General features: G+C 40.5%; 1 protein-coding gene across 1 annotated transcript; it reads right to left on the bottom strand.

The window, feature by feature from the left end:
* Positions 1–14,197: 14,197 nt before the first annotated feature.
* LOC148976923 (uncharacterized) lies at positions 14,198–17,042 on the bottom strand. The gene has a single exon (XM_089117448.1). It carries the CDS (start codon positions 17,040–17,042, stop codon positions 14,928–14,930), a length of 2,115 nt encoding a protein of 704 aa, XP_088973574.1. The 3' UTR covers positions 14,198–14,927.
* Positions 17,043–17,836: the final 794 nt, after the last annotated feature.

Here is a 17,836-nt window from a genome sequence, read left to right as displayed (position 1 = left end):
CCGACGTTTAAGGGTACCCTAAAAAGGCGGATGTTGACGTATGGTCAAAAGACGTCCCAAGACGTCAGTTATATGAGTTCTTGGGATGAGATTGTGTTAGTCTCACTATGGCCTTGTTTTCACCTGGTATAAAGATGCGTTTCGCTCGATTGGATCACAAGTGGACGACGATAAAAATACTGGTATAAACGAGGTCTCAAACGCTTTGAGCTTGTCCACATTCAACCAGATTGCTTTTGTAGTGTAAACTCTCATGTGGTCGAATGTGTTTGAACCGCCACAAAACCACCTTCTACTCAGCACCTACTGACCTAATGGGTAAATATCATAGCCAGACGGGATTTAAACTTTGTCGGCATTAAGACCCAACCTTGGTTTAAAGATGAAAAACATACACAGTGTTCTCTCACCATTCCTGATTTCTAACACACACTCACAGTGTTCAGCGGGTCTTGCGGCTGTAAAAGCAGAAATGTCAGTTGTGAGAGCTTATTGTGTCCATTAAATTGAGAAAGAAAAAAACAAACAAAAAAAAAACCATACATTTACCCGCCCATAGACCCTCGAAGAAATCAGGACAGAAGTGGTTGAAAGTGTACAAAAGAGACGGATTAAACGCCAGATGTGAACAGGTATGCGTCTCCCTAATCTACTTGTGATGCGATTGACCGAAGTGCTTGAAAGTGGACAAAAAACACATCTTAAAGGGATAGTTCACTTTGAAATTAGTTTTTGATATATTTTAGCTTACCTCAAGGGCATCCAAGATGTAGGTGTCTTTGTTTCCACAGTATTTTCATTTTTTACATTTTTCAGTCAAACCGTTGTTGTCTATCAGTCATACACTGGAGGCTAAGGGGGTCCACCAAAGAGCATGCACAGAGAAGTCAAAATTAAACATGATTTAATGACTCGTACATGTAAGTACACATTGATGGCCTAAGACACGAAATTAAGTGGTTTTTTTATGAGAAAACGAACAGGATTTATATTGTTTTTACCTCATGTAATCACAGTGACGTCCAAGTGATCTGAATCAGTTGTTCAATGTCCAACTGAACTGAACTGAATCAGTTCAATGTTACGCCGGAAGTGATCGCTTGCGTGTGACGTCACTCAATATTTACACAGAGATTTCGGAAGTTCGGAAGTTTTACCTTTTACTAAATATATTTAGATATACCGAAATCGTCTTCCATTGCGGTTTCCCGTATATCTAAATATGTTTAGTGAAAGGTAAAACTTCCGAAATCTCTGTATAAACAAAGAGTGACGTAGGCGCGCAAATGATTAATTCCGGCGCATGCGCAGACAGAAGCGCTCGTGCCATCAGATCATTTTGTCATGGCTATGATTACAAGAGGGAAAAACGATATAAATACTGTTCGTTTTCTCACACAAACCGCTCGTTTCGTGTCTTAGGCCATCAATGTGTTCTTACATTTACGAGTCATTAAATCATGTTTAATTTTGACTTCTCTGTGCATGCTTTTTGGTGGACCGCCTTAGGCTCCAGTGTATGACTGATAGACAACAACGGTTTGACTGAACAATGTCAAAATTGAATATACTGTGGAAACAAAGACACCTACATCTTGGATGCCCTTGAGGTAAGCTAAAACATATCAAACATTAATTTCAAAGTGAACTATCCCTTTAATACCTGGTGTAAACCCTTTGAGGACTTCTAATTCTCAGAGAGTCACTTCACTTTAACATTTTAACATTTCATTTGATAAAACTATCTTCGGAAACTCAAAGGTCTTCATGTCAAAATAAATAGATCAGCACGGCAAAATGAAATTTCAATTTAACTTGAAGCATATAGAACAAAAATGTATTACTTTTTGCACAGCAGAATGCAATTATCAAAGTAAAGTTGAAAATATGGAATTTTTCATATGGCCCTTTTATTGCCACAATTTGAATAATAAATCATTCAGGTTTCCTAAATACTAAGCATTCTTATTTATGACTGCAATTTAATTAAATCATAAAAACAGAAAACATGGAATTTGGAGGAAAAAATCCAAATCCCTGACTTCATCAGGCCTTAAATTACACATTCGAACTGACTCATATAATGCTATCAAGTCACAATGTAATTAGATCAGTCCCGGAGCGTTACGGATACAGGTGGAGGAGACGCTGTAAAACCTTCGCATTACTCTGACGTCAGGCCGATATCTCTCACTAATGGACACGTTGGTCGAGCATGCCATCTGCCATCGGTCTTACCCATGTGCCTGCGCGCACCTTCTCCGCTAGGTTACCTCAGAGATCCGCTGGAAGATCCCGACGTCATTATCTTTATAAATGAAGCTGATCTGGCACAGATGCATTCGGGAGGACATCTTAACTGAGTTATGACTAACTCCTGCCCTCATTTAGGCGGTTTGTGTTTCAGCGCAGATGTGTTTCTGAGGCGAGCGGGGCCAATGACAATATCACACGCTACTTCCAGCAGCTATTGTTTTCAGGGACAATCATTTGCAATCCATCAAAAACCACCCAGGCCCACCCTGTAATGTGAGCACTCTATCCCCAACGTGTGTGCACGCACACCCGTCCTGCCGTAAGACGGCACTGCCCCCGTCTGGCCTGTGGCAGCTGTTGCACGTGGAACTAGTTAACCCAGGGCAAAGCTTTAATTAAGAGACAGCCTCAGAGCAGCAACCACAGCAAATCCCCCCGTCCCGCCGCTCGAGCCGCCGTCTATTTGCACTGATAACTGTGAAATTCGCCCGCTGCATGAAGAGAGAGAGAAAATAATTTAAGCGATAGCTGTAATGGGTTTAAGTGCGGCTGGCAGCAGGCCAGGCTGAGCTCAGGAACAGAAGCCCACCGTGTTCCTTTATTGTCTGCTGAGATTTTTGAAGAAACGAGGCCGCGAGTGACACATCCTTAGATTCCTCCTCCGTGATGCAGCGGCTGATAGCACGGATCGCTTCTACAATGGGGATTTGAATAGTAATTAATGTAATTGATGAAAGGAACAATGGAGCGGTATGTACGCGTTTGAAAGCCTATGCCTTCCACGGAGAGACTTGAACAATGAGAGAGGAATGCCCGGAAGATTCCCGCCAGTTTTCCCAGCACTCCGAGTGGCACGATGTTGCCATATTGCTTATGATATCTTTGCGTGTGCATTGTGTTGAGGTGCATTGAGTGCCATTTTGTGTGTTGTAACCAAATGCAACATGCCAGTTTGAATATGCAGAGTATGGAATGAGATTTGAAAAGTGCAGCAGAGGGGAGATTTTTAGTGGATAGACAAAATGTTGGTCTGTTCTTCACACAAGGCATCAACTGACTTCAACATGAACTGTAATTATAAAGAAAAAGAGCGATGTGAAGATTCTTCAAAAATCCATTGCATTATGTTTGTGTTCAACATAAAAATAACAGCATACAGGTTTGGAATGGCATGAGGGAGAGTAAATAATGGCATTTTAGCTTGCTTTGTTGTACGTGTGGGCCATACCGGTTTAAATCAGACTGTCAGGGGTTGGGTGTATAGTAAAATCCAAGGATGATGCGTGACACAGAATGAACGATAACGCTCACACAGAGAAGAAGACTCTTTCGTTTATCTTCGGAACACAAATGAAGATATTTTTTGATTAAATTTGACAGCTGGATCACTGCTACATAGGCTGCCTATTTTGGGTGAACTATCCCTTTAAGGTTTAGCGCTATGTCACGTTGATCAATACGCCATTTCATGTTGCATTTTTATCGGCTCATCAGTCGTAGCAGCATTAACGATGAAAATGCTAAATTTCTAACACTGTCATGAAACCCCAAAACATATTTTTTGAGATGTGAATAGATATGTATCCACAAGTTTCCGGGGGGCGCTCCTGTAAAAAATAAAGTAAAGGTGAAACTTCCGGTGAGGCGGCGGAAGTAGCATTCCAATGGTATTTTGTGTGTTAGTTAGCGAAGAGGCTAGCTATTTTTCGGAGAATTATTTTACTATTTAAAGACGCAAATCTTTATGAGAGATGTCGTTACGGAGCTCAGGGACAACATGTGCTGTTCGCGGTTGTGCGTATAACCAGACTAAACTAATTCAGTGGCTTAAACGTGAGTGTTTTGAACATAAGCCGAAAACGAAATCAGAGTGATCCTGCCAACGACTGTAACGTTAGTTTCCATAACCTCCCAAAAGACGACGAATCTTCCTGTGTACATTAGTTTAGATTCTTAATATTCTATAAACTCTATCAGGATGTGTTTAGCTGTTCGCTACTGATGTTACACCTACACTCAGGATCAAAGCCTGAGTTGACAGAATACCAAATGTGCCAGTTAATGTATTCAAGTAGCACATTCATTTATAATTTTGAATAAACTCCAAAGCACAATGTGTATTTCTAAGTGTGTATTTTTTATTTTAATTGTTTGTCAGCTCACACAACTCTCCGTCACCATGCCTTGATTAGTATTAATTATTAATAATGTTATTATAATACTCCCAACCAACTACTGCAGAGGGTAAAGCTACTGTTATTTCACCCTTTTGAATTTCGTTGAGGTTGTGTTCCCACATCGTTAGCTAGTTTGGATCGCTATAACTTGAATGACTGTCAACTGTTGAATGAACGAGTGTCAAGCATGTCAAGTCGCGCTTTGCTTACTTCGAACCGGAAGACGCGCCCACTTTTGACGCAAGGCCTCATGGGGCGTAGGAAACTTGTGGATAGGCTGCAGATCACTGAAAACACTAAAAGCACTCATACATTTTATCAACAAATGAAAATTGGTTATTTTTGCATTTTTATGAGCATTTTCGTTCTTTGCTTTCGGACGGAGTGTGTGATTAGCTGGCGGAACGATTCTACGTCAGCAGTTTCTGAGTGCTTCTCTGCGTTTATTCATGAGCATGAACTCTTTTAACCCAATCACTGCGCTGTATAGTGCATGAGATCGCATTACAGCGGAGAATTCAAACAACAAGGGGGACTCCCTGCGCATGAGAGCGTTTTTTTATGCGGAACACAGTGATGAGTTTAACAACGGTCGCATCGTTCATATCATTCATATACGGACCAGAGCAAGCGCGTTTCAAGTTTTATTGACATATTTCAACGCGTTCTCATCCTAGGGCGTCATGTAGTGACAATTTCATCTAAATCCAACGCACATGGCACCCTTTAGCGTCAATATAACACGCACAGAGCTTTGTTCGGTTCTGGGGTAGTTTTAGGGTTAGACCACTAGGAGGCGCCTTCTGGCCCATATATATATGACAAGAGAACGCTATATGACAAAACGGCGCTATACTACGCACATGGCACCCGTTATTGTTAATATAACACGCGCTGTGAGGGCTAAGTTTAGGTGTGGGGTAGGGTGTGCGTGTCATATTCACGCTAAAGGATTTATAACGTCTTGGGTTCGCGTGTTATATTAGCGATAAAGGGTGCCATGTGCGTAGCGTAGTATAGCGCCGTTTTTGCATATAGCATTCTATATGACGTTAAAGGATGAGAACGGGCTGATATATATATGGGTCTCATATTGATGCTAAAGGGTGCCATGTGCGTTCAATGTAGACGAAATGTCAAAAGCGTCAGTATATGACGCCTTGGGATGAGAACGAGCTGCATATTTTTTATCATTCAAATAATATATATATATTTGTAAATATGGACACTGATATAGCTATACATGTCATGAACGCAATGACACAATGGATTATTCTACGCTATCTCACGACCAACTCGTACGAATTTGTACGAGTGATTAAAAAGTGGCTAATTCGTACTAATTCATACGACCTCACTTGTACGATTTGTCTTAACCCACGTGATGGGTTGGTTTAGAGGCGGAATTAGCGGTTGGTCATTCGTACGAATTTGGTAACTCATAAAATATGTACGAATTAGCAAAAAACGTATGAATTTGTACCAGTGAGGTCGTATGAATCCATACGAATTAGCCACTTCATAAAATTCGTACAAATTGCCGTAGAAGACAATGATGTAGACCGACAATTCAATGTTAAACTAACCTTTTGTTTGTTCAGAGACTGTAGTGCTCTTAAATGTAATGAACATATTATTAGATCTTTTAAATGTTCGTCCATGTTTCTCCCTCGTTTTGGAAGTTTGTTTTCATATAGGGTTAGATTTTCAAAATGCATCAAGGTGCCCTTTTTTTGTCCGTGGTCACATTTTAATATGCGCGTGTCTGTATAATGAGTGTGTTTCAGGTCTGTGTTTTATTGGTTGTTATCTCCCCTCTTCCCCCGTCTGCACTCCCACTTTTCCACAGCTTTACATGCCCATTCATTGAGACTTGTAACTCTGAGAAGTGAACGACCAGGCTAAAACATGGGGGAGTTTCATGACACTTTAATTGATTATTAAATTGTTTAATTAAGGTTCATATGTACTAGTTTCCATGACATATCTTTTTCTTTTACTTCTCGAGCTGTCAGTAGTATCAAATGATTATTAAACATCAAGCACACACTATGCAAGCCCCTCCAGCACACTCACTAGTGCAGTAATATAGGGAATAGTGAATGAGGGTATGGGGGGTATTTCGAACACACCTTATGACTAGGAACTAAACAAAACAGAGAAACTAAACATGATCGTGACTGACTCCCAAATTTTTTTCAAGAATTGAATGTCTTTCTCTACTGTACTGTCAACAAATACGGAAAAAATGAACTATATTTGATTCACCTGATATTCAAATCTCACCAAAAATAGAATAAATGAGAATATCTCAAGATCTTCAGTCAATGAATTCTTCCAAAATTAGGAGAATAAGATTTATATTTTAGATCACTTATAATCACTACACATCATGAATAAATTACTAAATACTAGTGATCGAGCAGTATGGATTTGTTTGAATGATAATATCTAAAAACAATGTGACCGTTAATATACTGATATTAGAAACAATACAATTTAATGTGTTGTTATGGTGTAATTACACAAATAAGTACTATGTCATATTATTTAACATACTTACTAAAGGTTTCGGTTTGGTTTAGTGTTAGTTGAATGCAATTATGCAGAATTGACTGTTGTTACCACTGTACAATATGTACATATAACGTATAACTAAGGCACATTAAAAAAAAATGTTACCCATTTAAATTACCGACAGCACTGAGAATGAGCCTTGAGGGAGACACTAGAGCCATATCATTCACAAATTACCCAAATAATAATTAATCGATCAATCTGCCTTGTCCTCTAGACTAGGCTCTAGTGTCGTAAATGGTGTATGAATCTACCGCATGCTCAAATGCCAACTGTAAGAGAGATAGAAATAAAATATTACCATCTATTAACATTAACTGTGCCGTAAACGGAACTACCGTGGCGATATTCCCTGTGGTCTTTTTAGCAGCCGTGCTAAATTCATACAGCACTTATGGTTCTTCTCTCTGGGGCTGTAGATCAGGAGGGTCTCAGAGGGTTTGCTTGCAGAAACTCTCACGAGAGGCTCAAACCAGCATCTACAGCTCATAAAACCCTAATGATGATCCAGAGAGAAGCCTGTGCGAGTCTCATTAGACCCTCTCCTCATACCTCCAGAAATTAAACTCCGAGATCTCTAGAGGACGAGCTCAAACAGCATCATGTTGGAGCATCTGTTGAAGCTGGAATAGAGCCGAGCACCAAACTCTTCCATATTTTAAATATAGAGCATGCCTCTGTACATCTTAATTCGTGTCTTATCACTTGATGATTCAATATTATTACATCATTTGAATTATGAATGGACATTGATTGAACATGAATGATTATGCAATGATGTGCTGACTAAACCAGATTATCTGTGCAGGTCGTGGAGCCTTTTATTAAAGTAATGTTCCAGATTTAATACACTGTACATGTGTTGCTTTATCAATAGCAATTTTGGCTTGATGTTAATCAATTAATGCAAATAATTCTGACTCTAATATATATATTTCTTCATCCTTCAGATTATTATTACACTGTAAAAATGTATATACTTTATCTAATCAAAAAAAAAAAGCTGTGGCAACAGATTATAAGCAATATTATTAATTCAATTTAACAAATTAGAATTGAGTTATAATTAATCAAATTGAAATGAGTAAAACTTACAACAATACTAAAAAAACATCAATTTAAGTCACCATTATGGTGATCGGTGTTTGTTTTAGGTTTTTTTTTTAAATTACGGTTTTCTCCTTCAGTGATTCTGCTTGTTAACATCAGGTGTCTTAAATGTTGGCAATATAAAATAAAGAGTTCTTAATTAATGTTTGACATCTGTCTGTTAGTGAAATTTATATATATATATATATATATATATTTTTGGCTGTGAAGATACTATTTTAAAAGGTGGATGAACGCATATGGATTCCAAGTCAGCAAGCAAAGATTTTTTGGAGAATATTAGAAAATAGCTTATTTAATTAGTTTCTACTTAGGAAAAAACTGTTTAATGAAAATTATGTAGAAGTAATTCATTATTATGGCGATACTTTTAGAAGTGGATTTGGATTGCAATGTTCATTGGTCCTATTAAACTATGTTAAGCACCTTACTGTAAAAACCATAACCCCGACACTCGAGCATCCAATATGGCATGGACATTTTTAAGTATGACCATATAAAAAAAAAAATGATGTGAATATTTAATTTGCAAGAGCACATTATGGTGTGATGATCATCATGCACAGGTGATATTTGTCATGCACATGGACCTGTGACAGTCAATCAGACCCAAAGGCTGCAGATCCCAGCATCAATAATTTACATATGGGTGGAAGCTTTACACTAATCCAACATATGCTTATGAATTATAATGAGCTTTCATATTTATCACAGCTCTTGCCATTCCTCATGCTTCAGAGAAATTTATCACTTAACAATTAATTATTAACCTGCGCAGAAGCGTGGTGGTGGGGGGCGTGAACTGTACTGTATGCCCACACACAGCTGACAACATGGTTAACTCTCACAACTGACACGCACCATTTACACTGACCATCAGAGGACGGTGACCGTCATACTTATGGGATGGATTTATTGAGAGCTTGTCGATCTTGTAAAACACACACTTTTTATATTTTTATGAGATGCTGCAGGCCAATGTGCAGTCTGTCCAATGAAATAATAATCCATAACAGTAATCCTTTAAAGTCGTGTCAGTACATCAATACAGTAACATACAAAACATAAATAACTAAGAGTTAGTTAGCCTAAATGCTTGTCATTTAACTTGGCATATTAAAACTTAATTCTTCTGATGAGAAACTGTGACTCTATATCGTCTATTTTACAATGGATCAGAACAGTGGTTCTCAACCAGGGGTCCAGTGCCCACTATGGGGCTCTGCAGAATGTGTCTGTGAAGTTTCTCAAAATATCCCATGAATCATTTATTATACCATGTTGTAAATGGCCTTTTTGAAAAAAAAAAAAATTCTGATATATGCCTTTCTGAGCGCACGCGTTTTGATCAGAAGCATGTGCACATAAAGCTGGCTGTACGTTGTGACCGAATGATAGGAATCTAGCTAGAGTGGCCAGTCTACTTCGAGTGAAACTACAGTAGACAAGCCAATACACATTTGCATGTCATTATTTTTCATTCGCTGTGCAGCCTCGCAGTGTGGGTATTTAACAAGCCGCTGGTGTGATTGCACTTCAGTTTTAAGCTGAGGAGCCATGCCTGAAAAAGCCGGCCGCCCCGGCGGGCACCAGCAAATGTGGCGACGGGACGTACGTCTCTGTTCCCTTCCTCAGAGAATGAGGGTTACCATACGTAACCGAGACGTTCCCTTATCGGCCGGTCACTCCCGACATATGTCGTGACCAACTGATAGGAATCCCTACCAAAGCACCACAGCTGCTGCACTCCATCCAGCGCCCTGAGCAAGCCTCTACACCTTCTTGCCTGAAGGATAGGAGAGGGCTTACTCGGAGTTTATCTGTCAGTGTTGTTCAGTGATAACCCATACAGTGAGATTATTGGATAACAATTGGGAAGCGTGCCCAATCTGAGAGAGGGGAACGCTGCGGAATCCACTTCCTTCAAAGAATTATGAGGGGAATACATATGGACTAAGTTTGTACTACATATGAGATAGAGAGTGACTTAGACCAAGGGAAAGACACAGGCACAAGAACATGGTAGGAGACCGGCTCTACACGTAGGCAATAGTATCTAGTGAAAGTGTTAGGTGTTGCCGAGTCTGCAGCTCTATGTTAGCGAGGAACCACGTGCCAGTGCCCAGGAGGATGCAACGCCTCTTGTGGAGTGTGCATGCAACCTGAGCAGGCAGGGTACACCTTGTGCTAGGTAAGCCAAGGCGATGGCATCCACTATCCTGTGGGTCATCCTCTGCTTGGTCCCTGAAGGAAGTGGTAGGAACCTTGGGGACGCAGCCAGGCTGGGGTCTCAGTACTACGTTGTTTTCACCCAGCCCGAACTCTAGGCACGATTCATCGACCGAAAATGCCTGGAGGTCCCCTACCCTCTTGACAGAGGCCAGTGCAACTAGCAGCAAAGTCTTCATGGAAATAAGCTTTAAGTCTGGTGACTGTAAAGGCTCAAGGGGAGCATCCTGAAGAACTCGAAGCACCAGGGAAAGGTCCCAAGAGGGTAACGAGGGGGTTCAAGGAGAATTTAATCGTCTCGCCCCCCTAAGGAACTGACGATTAGATCGGGCTTTCCAACTGTTTTGCCATCTATGTGGTCGTGATGAGCTGAAATAGCAGGAGCATGTACTTTGAGGGTGGAGGGAGAATGCCTTCGCTCCAACCCTTGATACAAGAAGGAAAGCACAGACCCTATCGAACATCTTCAGGGGTCCTCTCAGCGAGAAGAACACCACTCGACGATTAGGTTCCACTTCAAGGCGTACACACTCATGGACGGCGCCCATGCGGAAGTGATGGTGTTAAGTACCTCTTAGGTTGAGTCACCTAGAACCCATCCAGGGACCAGACTTGGAGTTTCCAGAGGTCCGGACGTGGGTGCCATAGGGTGACCCGTCTCTGAGTCAGAAGATCCTTCCTCAGAGGAATGGGCCAGGGAGGGACTGTCATTAGAGAGCATGAGTTCTGGGAACCAAGTCCTGGTGGGGCAATTGGGAGCCACCAGAAAGACCTGCTCCTCGTTGTCCCTGACTTTGCACAAGGTCTGTGCAAGTAGGCTCACTGGGGGAAACGCATATTTGTGGAGGACAGAGAGTCCGTGCCAAGTGTTCCCTCGGTCAGGGAGAAAAACAGCTGGCAGTTGGAGGTCCCTGTGGAGGCAAACAGGTATACCTGAGCCTCCTCAAAGTCTCTCCAGATCAGCTGAACCGCCTGGGGATGGAGTCGCCATTCTCCCGGGAGCACAGCTCGTGATAGCTCGTCAGCCACACCGGGGACGTACATGGCTTGAAACGACCTCAGATTCTTCTGTCTCCAGAGGAAGAGATGGTGGGCAAGTTGCGACATTCGAGGGGAGCGTAAAGCACCTTGTCGGTTGATGTACGCAACTGTCGGAGTGTTGTCCGTATGGACCAGCACTTCCCTGCTCTGTAGCGGCCTTTTCAAGTGGCTCAGAGCGAGACATGCTGCTAGCATTTCGAGGTAATTAATGTGCCAATGCAGTTAGGGGTTTGTCCACTCCCCTGACGCTGCATGTCTACAGTATTTTACTTGGCACCCCAGCCGGTGGCAATACATCTCATACTTGAATGTTGCTCTGGCAAGGAAATCAACATGGTGGACTGTGTACAGCTCACTCAGGGGAGGAGCTAAGATAATATTGCAGATTACAGATTACGTCACATTGGAGCACATTCCTCAACAGACAGAGATATAATTATGTCCAAAATAATATAAAAGTGAATTTTGCATAATTGGTCCTCTAACGAAAAGAAATTAAAAATAGTTTCAGATAATTGAAATAAATCTGAAATGAAATATTAATATTAAATGGAAGTATTTTATAATTTTAAATTAAAGTACTGCAATTACACAAACTAAAATTGAAATAAAGTAAAGGTAAAAGAAACTAATGAAAAATAAAAATAAAATGAATAAATAAAAGCTCATAAAAAATATTTATACTTAGAATATTGATATTTAATACTAAACTGAAAATTGAAGTGTATTAAATTAATACTAAACTTTATTAGTATAAAATGAAATCATGTGCTTGCAAAATTAAAATTTGCACCATTTTAAAATATTTTATGGATTATTGATTTATAACATTTATTTGTTGTTATTTGTAATCTGTAAGGAAGTTATGGGGCTATGCTTGTGCAACTTCACAAAATCAACAACGTCTGTGAAAAAAAAAAATATGTAAAAGGCTGGTGGCCTTGTTTTTGTGTCACGTGAGTGTTCTAACTCTCAACAATTTACGTTGAAGCATTTAGAATATACTCTAGATGCATTCAGCCTCGGTGCTCAAGTGGGAAACAGGTTCCAGACCGGCTTGTGACTTTGTCATTCTCCAAAATATCAAATATAAGATGCAAGAAGTCCCTTGACTCCCTCCCAAAAAAAAAAAAAGTAATTAAACTATGAAACTGTGAAAACTAAAAGTCCTTGAGCACCCTGTCAGCTGTGCTCAAACTACTCACTCTTTGATCCAACCAGAGTTTTTTTTTTTTTTTTCAGTGACCTGAAACTAAGAGAAGTCCTGCCCTCACAACAGCAATCTGGATACTGCGATAACAGGTGAAAAATGTTGGAAGCAATCCACTCTGCCAGCGCTAAAACCTTTCCGATCCCTCCACTTCATTAGGAAGTCTCTAATCTCCGCAGTCTCCAGCGCTGATAAGGCCGCAGCGCTAATGCAGACGAGTCAAAGTTCAAGCCGCCTTCGATGTTCCGATGCTTAACGCACTAAAGTTCCTGCATGTTCATTAGACAGCTTTATCTGAAGAGTCTTCCCCAATAGCCATCAAGATGGGGGAGAGGAGCAGAAGAGGAGAGAGGAGAAGATGGTGTGGTCAAGAGCAGATAAGCGCTAGGCTCTTGTCTGACCCTCTTTCTCTGGCCTCTTAAAGCTCTCGTCTGTTAAGTCCTTTGAGCAGAGCGAGCGAGAGAGAGAGAACTCGTCGAGAACTTCGCTCTCTCTTCAGACGAGGGACGAGAAAATCCCTGATCGCCGTGCCTCGGCCTTGATGTCCTCATGCCGTTGCATCTCCGGCTGCCTGACACCAGTGCAGCGGCCCTGCAGTCATCAATTTTGCATCGCTATTTAGAAGCCTATGGCAATTTCCGCATCAGAATCGCCTGGCCCGTGGCACGCATAACGAGGGAATATTTATACAAATCCCTCTCCCCCACGTGAAATTGCTTTTCAAAGGCAAGATATGATTTTGTAACCCCTGCGTTATCAAAGGCACGGCGCACCGGAGGGAGGACGCACATATATTTAAAGAGCAGATGAGAAGGATGACAGGACCAAGTAGCGTTCGCACCATCGGCCTTTGAAAGCTGCTGTCGGTTTTTGTGTTTGTTGCTGTGTCGGGTGTCATTACTGATTGGATGGCACTCATGAAGCTGTTAATTGGCGCTGGCGGGCTGCTTTTAACTGGGTTTAAAGGTACCAGTGTTCTCGATGTAAACAGGAAGGAACATCTTTCAGACATACTCAAAAGTCGGATGTTGTTTGAACAGATCTGCCATTTTAATGCTCTTTGAATCAGCGTCACCGTCATTTTTAAGTTTAACAACTGGAGCGGTTTCTGAATGTCAGATCTTTAATTCATGTTTGCACTAGTTTTCAGGTCTCGTGTGACTTAGGGAAATTCCGAGATACTCGACACAAATGAACATCTTGGTTTGGCCTGAAGCATTAATGTGAACTTTTGATGAAGTCATACATGAAATTATTAAGTGTTGTGATTCTTTAATGTAGATGTTTTTGCCCATCTGATCTTTAAATTCAATAACACAATTGTTCATTCTGGTCTGTGCATGTCATGAGATCTCACAGCCCGTTCTCATCCCAAGGCGTTGTAGATTTAAAATCTTCGTTTCCCCTTGTTATTTAATTTAATGAAAAGACACCAGTCATTCTGCCAATATATGTTATTTATTTTACCAATTTATATAAGACATAAGGGAGAGAGAGTGGACCAGCAAAGATCGTCCTTGTTGCCTCTCTGTATTTTTCCTCTCTCTCTGTCTCAAACAAAGAACTTACACAGTACATATACTAACATCTGCTCTTCATCAATCACCGAAATGTATATTCTGCTCCACGGAAAGAAACATAATACACTCAACTTCCCCCCAAGGTCCCCAAACTCTAAAAGTCTTCCACATACAGAATTCAGAAAAGTTTGATTCATAAAAATGTAGATTATAAATGATTATGAATATATATGAAAAGTATAAAAAATGTATATGAAAAGTGTAAATCACATGCATAATACTAATGATTATAATTATTAATAAAAACAATAAAAAAACTAAAAACAACATTAAATGATGAGATTGTGAATCTTCAGTCCCTCCTCTGGAACTACGGCCGTCAGTTCCACACCATCATCTCCAGGTGGCCAACCTATTGAAGTGATAGTGCTGAGGAGAAATAGTAGACCAAGACATAGACATAGAAGACAAAAGAATTGAAACAGAAAAGAAAAGAAATAACAAACAAAAACCCAACCCATGGTATGTCCCCGTATGCTATGTGTTATTTAACATCTATGTGTAAGCATTTAAAATGAACCCCAATCATCTAAGAAAAGAAAAACTAAAAAAGTCTTCTGCCCGTGCCTGGACTCATTAATTAATTAACTCGTTAATTAATTAAATCCTCCAGTTCCGAGCCAAAATAAGAAATTAAAATAAACGTTGATGTTAAAAGGGTCCTATCCCTTGGGGTTGTAAATCAGTAAGCGGGTGTTCATTGTTTGTGAGGTTGTGTTTTGTAAGTAGTGTAGTGTATAAAATCTCCTATCTCACTCCGAATTTTCCATTCTCGGTTCTATCCATTTTGTTAGTAATAACCAATCTAAAAGGTTTGGTACTTCTCTTTCTTATCACATATATGATAAGTTTTATTACTAACAGAAACACAAAAACTCCTACCATAGTCAAAACTATCCATTCTAACCATGTTAAATTCCCTGGAATTCGAGCTAATTTCCTCTCAGACATCAATTTAGCTACTCCATTCGCTACGATAACATGACCCATTGCTTGAATTCCCTCCTCTTGAGCTGCCTTAACGCTTGCTTTAACTCTCTTGACCATTTCAAAGAGTTCATAATTCCTCTCTTCCACCAAATCATTATTCCACCACTGTGGATCTAACTGCAACAATTGTACATGTGGAACATGAATTCCACCCAATTGAAGAGGATAGAGAATCTCAACGCAAAATGGATCAGAAGGAATTGGACATAGCTTTCCTCCGTATATCATATTTTCATTTATTCCGTCATGTAATATACACCACTGTGCTTCTGACACCTGCCATGCACCTGTGGCTTGATCTAAAGGAACTACTTCCCAAACTGCAGATCCATTAAGAGACAGACTAAACATTGTAGAACATGAGCAAATTACCCACTCATGTTCCTCAATACAACAGTCTGTAGTAGAAATCATTGGTGTTTCACCTTCAGCCCAATATCCATTCCTTCCCAATCTAATTACTGAATTTCCTTGTCTAACCCCCATTGATTGGAATCGTCTAACTGTCATAATATTGCGTTTCCCATATTGAGGCCAGACCATAATCAAAGGTAATGTTCCAGAACCTGACAACGAATCTTCATTGATTGCGATTTTAACTAATGGAGCATGTTTAGCAGAAGTCAAATTAAGTTGTTTTCCAAAAACCCATAACAAAGATTCCGCTATTCGCTCAGGAACTTGCCCCATTCGAATAACCTGAATATCCTCTACCATTTGATCCTTCAAATTCTGAGCCAAAAATAAACACGCTGCACGATGTGTCTCAAAATTAGACGATTTCACTAATGCATCTGCCAATTCCCTCGCTGCGTCATTAAGATGCTGACCCGCTGCTATAATATGTAGAGAACCTTGAAGAGTCTCAGTAAGTCCTTTGCCGGTCATTGTTCCCACCCACTGAGAGTACTCACTTAATTGGTTCAGCTGAGCAGTATTACTAATTGAATTGACAGAGCCAAATACCCCCGCTATGTCTCCCCATATACTTCGAGGTTTGCGATTTCGACTTCCAAGAGGATCCTTAGAGGTATAATATTTAATTTCTTTTTCCAACCAGCTCCTAATTTTTGTGAAATTTCCACAATAGGACTGATCATAAACAGTAAGAAGAGACATCAAGTTATAATTAATGCGTTGTCGCACCATATGAGCTTCGTTTATCAAGGTTTTGGTTTCCTTTGCTAGCAATATACCATGAGCTGGTGCAATAGTTGTACTTGGGCATGTTTTAGCTTTGTTTGTCTTTCCCGCAGAAAGATAAAAACACCGTCCAATTTCCCCAGTTTCTAATTCAGTCTCACAATATTCATTCGCATCTTCCGAATGCCAAACTCGTATGTAATTTCCCTTGAATCTAGTTGTCCTGGAGGTAGCATCCCATAGAAACCCCTCGCATGGTAACACTATGGGATAGATACAGCCTAGGGCTAATGAATCCCATATTGTAAGCATGTGGGTACGATTCAAAATGAAATTAATTTCCACATCAGTAGATGTTATGAGGTTTAACCCCACAATTTCACATTGTTCTTTTGAACAAATTTCTCGTCTTTGAGCACTACCGGTATACCCCCCATCTTTCACCGGCCAAATTACTCTGCTTTTGTAACATTGGTGGTGAAAGTTACATCCACCGTAGATGCCCACTCGATATTTAGCAAGGTCTTTATCATTACGTGGCACCCAATCCCATAATCCCCATCTGGAAATAAAGGGTAGAGTAAAACGTTGGCCAGATTTCAGGGTTGCATTCCGAGTAATTTCTTGAACTCGAGGAGTCCATAAAGCTTGGCTTCCTTGGTAAATGCCAAGTAAAATTAAAAACAAGCATACCATTGTCGTTGTGTATCGAGAATAACTTGCGACCATCTCTAATCAATGTCAATGGAATTGATTCCTGAAATGGAAGCAGAAAAATAATTAATCATCACTCCTTTTTCCCAAAGTTAATGAGTGAACAGTGCTCAATCTCAGGTCCTAAGCCTTCATCATTTTGTTCATTCACTAAGCAAGGTTTAACTTGTGACCAATGATACCATCTATCTGTTCCTACACCCTTCCCTTTTAGGCAGACACTTGTATCTGTTGTTAAGAGTACCTCATATGGCCCCTCCCACCTAGGTTCTAAACCTTTCCTGGGAATACGTTTGACCATAACAAAACTGCCTAACTCAGGAATGTGTGGAATGTCAGTAGTGGTATGTTTTTCATCCCATTGCTGTTGAGCTTCTCGCACTTTCTTATTATTGTCTTTGATTGCTTTGTCCAGCATTGTGAGATAGCGTCGTAGCTTCTCTTGGAACAAAGTAGAGTCTCCTCCTGTTCCCGCAGGCGGCGGAGCATCAGGAGGCAGAACCATTGCTCTTCCAGTCATCAGTTCAAAAGGAGTCAGTCCCGTCACTCTGTTCGGGGTTGCTCTCAGATTCCACAAAATTGCGGGTAACAACTTATGCCATCCTTGGCCAGTTTGCAGAATGGCCTTGGTAAGAGCGGTTTTCAACGATCTGTTCATCCGTTCCACTAGGCCTGAAGACTCAGGTCTATATGGGATGTGAAACTTCTGTTTAATCCCCATCAACTTCATTGCTTCCTTCATCAGTTTTCCAGTGAAGTGAGTTCCATTGTCAGAATCAAGTTCATATGGAAGACCCCAGCGAGGAAAG

Source organism: Pimephales promelas, chromosome 12 (genome assembly GCF_988280905.1).
Source record: "Pimephales promelas chromosome 12, fPimPro1.hap1.1, whole genome shotgun sequence".
In the NCBI taxonomy this organism is placed as follows: domain Eukaryota; kingdom Metazoa; phylum Chordata; class Actinopteri; order Cypriniformes; family Leuciscidae; genus Pimephales; species Pimephales promelas.
The sequence above is the reverse complement of the archived record's forward strand: the minus strand, read 5'-3'. Positions and strand labels throughout refer to the sequence as shown.

What these genes read in the sequence shown, in the direction of transcription:
- LOC148976923 (XM_089117448.1), bottom strand. Translation starts at nt 17,042, where the DNA reads ATGGTCGCAAGTTATTCTCGATACACAACGACAATGGTATGCTTGTTT.